At 42.6% G+C, this 6,953-nt stretch overlaps 1 protein-coding gene across 1 annotated transcript; it reads left to right on the top strand.

The window, feature by feature from the left end:
* The first annotated feature begins 4,794 nt into the window (after positions 1-4,794).
* On the top strand, positions 4,795-6,348 carry LOC132223636 (protein FAM47E-like). Its single transcript, XM_059678712.1, has one exon. It carries the CDS (start codon positions 4,795-4,797, stop codon positions 6,346-6,348), a length of 1,554 nt encoding a protein of 517 aa, XP_059534695.1.
* The last annotated feature ends 605 nt before the right edge of the window (positions 6,349-6,953 follow it).

Genomic DNA, 6,953 nt, shown 5'->3' on the forward strand with positions numbered 1-6,953 from the left:
CAGTAGGAGAAAACTTGGGGTGCAACAAAGGTGGGGCACAGACCCCCCCAATGGTGCACGGGCTTGAACACTCGCCCCTTCTGAGGAAGGTCTCCTGTCCCCATGGCTGCTTCTTGCTTCCCATGCCCAGCCCAGATCAGGAACCAAATAACAGAAGAGATTTGGTCCAGCTGAAATCAGAATCCAGATAAACGGAGGCTTGGCTAACAGACCCTATGTCTAAATCTAGCCTAACAACAGGAATGCTCAGAGCCTTCACAAGGATGTAAAGTGATCCATTTCATTAACATTTAGTGTAAATTAAGATCATTGTTAGAATATTAAATTTGACAGTAAAAGAGTTGTCAAGTTTTCAAATTAATTAAATTTGGCTAATTTGAAATAAGTAATTATTCATATAGTATTAACCAAAATTTTCATTTCATGGTTAAATTGCTTAACATGCAATGAACCTAAAGCAGTCATATTTTTGTGCAGAAAAAAATAAAAATTTAAAGTTATCTAGACTGCATTAAAAAATTTTCCATAAGCCTCCTAATTAAATCAAAAAAGGGGGATAGTGGAAGAATACCATGTAAGGAAAAATATCCTGTAACTAAATTACATCTAGAAATTTTTTTTTTCCATTTTGTAATGCTAACAGCAAGACACCCATGAAAAACATATGTGGTGTCAAAATAAGCCAAGAAAAATCATTTGGGCAAATATAAAAAGGATTACCCAAGTAAAATTTCCTTTATTAACCTTTGGTTGAGAATATGTTTGTATACTTTCAGAGCACAACTCCTAGACCATGTGGATTCCTGCAACAAGGGATCCCGGAGAGAAACTGACCAGATAGCTCCAGCCACAAAGACAGGAGAGACAGTTCAGAGATGGAGATGGTGAAGACACCTTGCCATGCTAGCAGTTAGCAGCTGTGTGGCACTGCAGGGTGCCCAGGACCAAACCAGAGAGGACCGGACAAGCATTTGTCCACCATCCAGAAACAGCATTTCATTGCTGGCATGTACACATGAACTTTTGGACATTGAAACATGGACTCAGAACATTTGGACATTGAAATTGGGACTTGATTACTTTTTAAAGAAAAAATAAGGGGGAGATGTGGTAAATTGTTTTTTGCCTTCACTATCTGATAAGCATAGACAGAGAACTCCCCGAAACCCCCCGAAGGCTGGGTGCCTTTGAAGCCCTAGCAAAGGTCGGAGCTAGGCGCCACCTCTGTTTGTCCAGACAGTGGTAGCTGAAACTACACCCCCATTTATTATTATGTAAATCCTTGCTGATGGGCTAGTCTGCTTGTTACTGGGGGATCACCTGCCTAAGGGCTATGCTATGGGTGCATCCCAGATCAATAAAAGCTTGGTGAGGCCTGAGCAAGGGGGAAGTCCTTCGGGACTTGCCGCCTGGTCCCCCAATATTGCAATATTATCTCGTGTCTTTTTCTCTCATTTGTTGTGCGGCTACTCTTTCAGATACCGAACCCTACTCCACACAGAACGTGGAGGGAGTCTTACTCGACAAGAGTTATGGTAACAACTACCTGTAAGACTCAATCTTCACATGCTGTCTATTTAAGAAGCAAAAAAATGGGACAATTGAGAAAGATAAGTACTCTACGTCAGTAATCACTCTTCAGAAATATTTGCTTTGGGAGATGGCAAACAACTACAGCAGGCCCTGTTTCAATAGCCATATTTCCTAATGTTAACTGCCATAGCCAGAGTAGGATGAATACTTGGAAGATGCTTATGTTCATACAGTAATGTAACCTCTTGTATTTAAGAGTGAAGAGAGCTCTAGAAACATTATTTGGAACACCTGATGCTCATTCATTATATTTCATTGGCTAAATATATATATATTCATTTTAGAGAGATAGGGAGAGGGAAAAAGGGAGAGAAACATGTGATGAGAGAGAATCATGGATCAGGTGCCTCTTGCAGGCTCCTACTGGGGATTGAGCCTTCTTGTCCCCACCACCTGGCCATGTGACCTTGACCAAACTGTTACCAGGGACACTTCAGTCCCCAGGCTGAGGATCTTGGTGAACCTTTTGAGCTCGGCGTGTCAGCATTTTGAAAAACCTATCTTAACTCTGGTGCCATGTCACATATAGAAATTTTTTGACAGTTGCAACCATAGTAAAAAAAAGATTTATGTTTTTGATATTTATTTTATATATTTAAATGCCATTTAACAAAGAAAAATCAGCCAAAGGAATGAGTTCGTGTGTCACCTCTCACACGTGTGTCATAGGTTCTCCAGCACTGCTATCCAATGATCCAAAACAGCTAGGATTCACTTGATAATTTCAATAACGTGTACATGTAATTTCTGTGCACGTCTATCTTTCCTCTTCGGAAAAAGTATATGTCATATGACAAATGGGGACAATAGTGAACTTTTAAACAGGTTTGAATATACTGGGCATTACCTTTTGGCTAGTTGTCATTTTTCCTATGAAAATGTCACTTCGTTCTTATCCTTCAATGGAGATATTCTCCCTGTGCTTCATACTGCAGGAAACAATAATATTAATATTAATAATGATATTAATAATAATACTAATTTACAAGCAATGATTTCTAGAATAGATTGAGTTCCCATTGAATCGTGGTCACTGATTTTCTATTCCTTAGCTTCATATTTTAACTTATACCAACCATCTTAAGTCATCTTAGCTGTATTAATATATTTAATTCTGTTTCATTGATTTGCAATCTCAGCCTGCTTCACTTAACACTTACTCAGAAAGAATGTACTTCAAGGGTGAAGTCTGAAGAAAATCTTTAAAATAATCAGATGGCAAAAATTGATGGGAATTTTATTATAGGGAAAATATTGTGTTTGTATCTTTAATTGCAATAGTTTGAGTATTGGACACACTACCCCATACAAAAGGAGAACTGAAGCAATGTATGCTGAATAAGTAAATGAATAAAAAATGTATTTTAGGACAAGATTCAAGTTGCTGCCATGGTTGAAGAATTACATCTAATCTGTAATTTGTGTATTAGTGTATTATTGGCTATGACCAAGAAAAAGCCATGCTGCATTGAAACTGTAAAACACCTAATGCTACATGCTAAGGAGTTTACTATTTATTTTTTGGAATTTGAAGTAGATGGTTATCCTGAGTACTAGGGAAAAAAGAAAAGTAGATTGGTATGGATTTTAAAGGAGGCATTTGTTTCAATAATGTTTCAATAATGTGGGTGTGATCTACAATTTCTAATCATGGAGAATAGCAAGAATTTACGGTACCAGGAGATGGACAGCCCGACTTCACAAAGGGCTGTCCATCTCCTGAAGATGTGAACACTCGTGGCCCTTTGGAGGGCTTTCTCCCCATGATTGCTCAGAAGTCGTGGGAGACCTTTGAAAAGGCAGACTCACAAACTGATGGAGATGAAACAAAAAAAAAGGAAATTATATTTTCTGTTCTGGCCTACATAGAGTAACAGGGATCAGATTTATGCCCTGGAACACCTGAAAAAATAATGAAATAAAGTAAGATAAATTTATGAAAGACACTGGACATCAGGAAGCAGGGACAGATGCCTCACAGATAGGAAATAAATGAGGTGACTCCTATGATGGCTCCACATTCCTTCCGTTTCTAGGCCACAGCTCAGAGAGGCAAAGACCAGCAGTCACGCTATGTAGAGGAAATGGAGCTAAGACACCACAGAGAACAAGGTGGGTAGAGATCTCAAGGCAGACAACCAGAGAGCAAAATGAGAGAAAGAGAGGGAACTCCAGAATCTTGCACCCCACAAGAATGATTCAGGGGATTACTGATCAGCTCCTGTGTGAATACATTATTATAAGCCAGGAAAGAAACCACTGGAAAGGATTCTTGATAACTGATACTCACACAGGGCCTGCAATAGTGACCTTTACTGTCAGCCAGACTAAAACATCTCTAGATGCACAGGCATTGAATAATTTACGTGGGTCTTGCTTCAGTAGTGAGGAACAGTTAATTAAACATACCACATGGTCTAACAGTATTTAGCCATGTACTATCACAGGGAACTGCTCTGTTTATTTAAATCAAATCTTAAAAGGGATCCCAAAGAATCAAACTGTTTCCAAGAAACACAACGGTATCCAAAAAAGGTAAATATTATTTGTAAAAAGAAAATGGATGGAGAAGAACACATGGGTTTTAAATAAAGACAGGATCGGTAGTAGGGCACTGACCTATCCTTTGTCCTCAGGCTTTACTATGGCACTGTTTTTCTGATTATGTTGAAATGTTACCTTAAAAGATAACTGATCTTGATTTCTGAGGGGGATTTTGGGTGCCATCTTAAGTTGTATACCCAATGGCTCACTCACCTCACCCATATTTGGGCAAATATCAAAACCTGAGGGCTGTGAGTACATAGAAAAAACATGGCTCTCAGAAGCTCCCCCCTATCAATTGTTACTTATAATTTATCCAGGAGAAATGAAAGTACTTGTATGAAGGTGTGAACATGTGAAATATTCGTGGCCCCTTGATTTGCAAACAGCCTCAAACTGGAATCAATCCAAAAGTCCATCAAAAGATGAATGGGGAGCTCAACTGTGGTGTGCCCATACACGAGGACAATTCTCTACCACAAGCAAGAATGCAACCTTGCGGGCCATCCCAGGACAATGCAGGCTGTGCAGGGGCGCGTGCTGACCCGCCTCAGGAAAGAATAAGAATGTGGCAGCACCTGGCAATGGTCTCCTAGCAACTGGGCCGCTGGGACAACAAACCCCTGAGGCCGCTGGGCACCCTGGTCCAAGGGTGCCATGGCGTGCCAGCAGTGGCCCTTACCGGAGCCCCACAAGGGGTGGCTGTTAAAGTCGGACCTGAGGAAGAAGGCGCTCATAGAGTCGGGGCTGATCAAGCCGTGGCAGTCAGGGCCGAAGCTCGCCAAAAAGCCACAGCCCAGCAAGAAGTGGCTGCTAGGGCCTGGGCCACAGGAGCCCTTGCCCCTGGGCATGAATTGTAAGCCCTGGTTCAAGGACAGGGACAGGTTGCCTTCCCGCTATCTCTCCAGGCAGAACAAGCAGCTTGGGAAGTGCCCCACCTCCATGGACAGCCGGCGGTGGGTATTTGTGAAGGAGGGACTGGACGACTTCAGAACGGGCTGTCCATCTGCTGAAGATGTGATCACTCGTGGCCCTTGGGAGGGCTTTCTCCCCATGATTGCTCATAGAATTCCCCGCCCTCCGCCCAAAAAGATTCACAGGCAGCCGCCCACGGGAGCGGACCTGTGTTCCAAGCTCTCGCCAGCCCAGCGAGCACGGAAGGCCTTTGTAGAGAACATTGAAGCCAGCCTGACCCAGCAGTCCCTGGCGAACTGCCCGAATCTGGAGGAAGCTCTCCCTCCAGACCTCCTCCTCAAGGTCCTGGAAGTGCTAGATCCTGACAGGAAGCTGGAGGACACGTGGGCGTATTGCAAGGGCACCAAGGAAAGAAAGAAGACCCCCACACACCTGTGTGAAGAACATCCTGAGGAGACCAACCTGGAGCCTCCCCAGGCCGTGAACCTGGAGCCTCCCGAGGAAGTCCACCTGGAATCTTTCAGGAAGCTCAACCTGGAACTTCCGGAGGAGGGCAACCTGGAACCTGAATACCAAGCCTACGTGCAAACGGCCAAGGAGAGTCTCCAGTCATATTTATTCAGTTTGTTTCCTGAGGAAGAGAAAAATGCAGCATGCACAACGGATATCCCCAAAGATCCTGGGCTCCAAAAATCAAGAAGAAGAATTCGTGAATTCTGCAGATGGATCGATGATAATTTTCGAGACATAGGCATTGATGAAGCGGACCTCATGAAACAGTTTGAAATTGACTTAGAGGTCCCACTCACCCATAATACAGTCAAAATAAAGAAAATAGGCCAGCTTCCTTTGAATATAAGGCCCTGCAAACAGCTAGATGACATACAGCAGAGAAAATTCTCCCTGCAGGAAGGTAACTGGGAAAGGAAAGTCCGCAAACAACAAGACCCTTATAAACCCAAACGGGAGAAGATAAGGTATGGAGCATGGTACCTGGACCCCAAATCCTGGAAAAAGCTGGTCAATGGCCAGCCTTTGCCCGACCCTAAAGTCGTCCCTGACAAGGAACATTTGACCGATGGAAGGCATCTTGAACCAGACATTATTGATGAACTTTATGGACCAATTGCCTTCAAAGATTTCATTGTAAGCAAGGGCTACAGGATGCCAGATGTGATTGAGAAGATGTTTAAGAGGAAGGGATGGAACTATGAGTCTGTGAAGACTCCTATACACCGAGTAATGAAACTCCTCTCCAAACCCAAAGAGGAGGATTCAGGGGACAAAGAGGATTAGACAATTTTCTATTTACTACTCACTTGGCTAGTGTGTCTCTCTCATTTGAACCTCAGTCAGTATTCACCATGAGTGCCTCACTGTGTATGGACCATTTGATTCCACAATATCTGTAAATTTAACACCTATTGCTAATAAAATTTTCTGTATGAGCTTCTGCTTGGGTTCATCAATGTGTTATGTATTTTACCAACTATGAAGTCAATACTTACATATACTCCTCTTGGTTTCGATTGCATTAGGAGTATTATATTTTTATTTCAATTATTCATTAAAAAAACCATAAATAAAAGAATTACTTACAAAGGATCTTGTTGCCCAGCCGATGTGGCTCAGTGTTTGAGCATTGACCTGTGAACCAGGAGGTCATGGTTTGATTCCAGGTCAGGGCATATGCCTGGGGTGCAGGCTCGATCCTCCGTGGGGGTGCAACCAGGCTGCAGCTGATTAATGATTCTCTCTCAACATTGATGTTTCTCTCTCTTCCTCTCCTTCTCTGAAAATCAGTAAACATCCTATATAATTAAATCCAGTGACCGAAATGTCAGAACAACCAGAACAAAGAGGGACCAGAACAACTGCCGCCACTTGCCCCAGCTGGTCCC

The sequence above is a fragment of the Myotis daubentonii genome, chromosome X (assembly GCF_963259705.1).
Source record: "Myotis daubentonii chromosome X, mMyoDau2.1, whole genome shotgun sequence".
In the NCBI taxonomy this organism is placed as follows: Eukaryota; Metazoa; Chordata; class Mammalia; order Chiroptera; family Vespertilionidae; genus Myotis; species Myotis daubentonii.

What these genes read in the sequence shown, in the direction of transcription:
- LOC132223636 (XM_059678712.1), top strand. Translation starts at nt 4,795, where the DNA reads ATGGCGTGCCAGCAGTGGCCCTTACCGGAGCCCCACAAGGGGTGGCTG.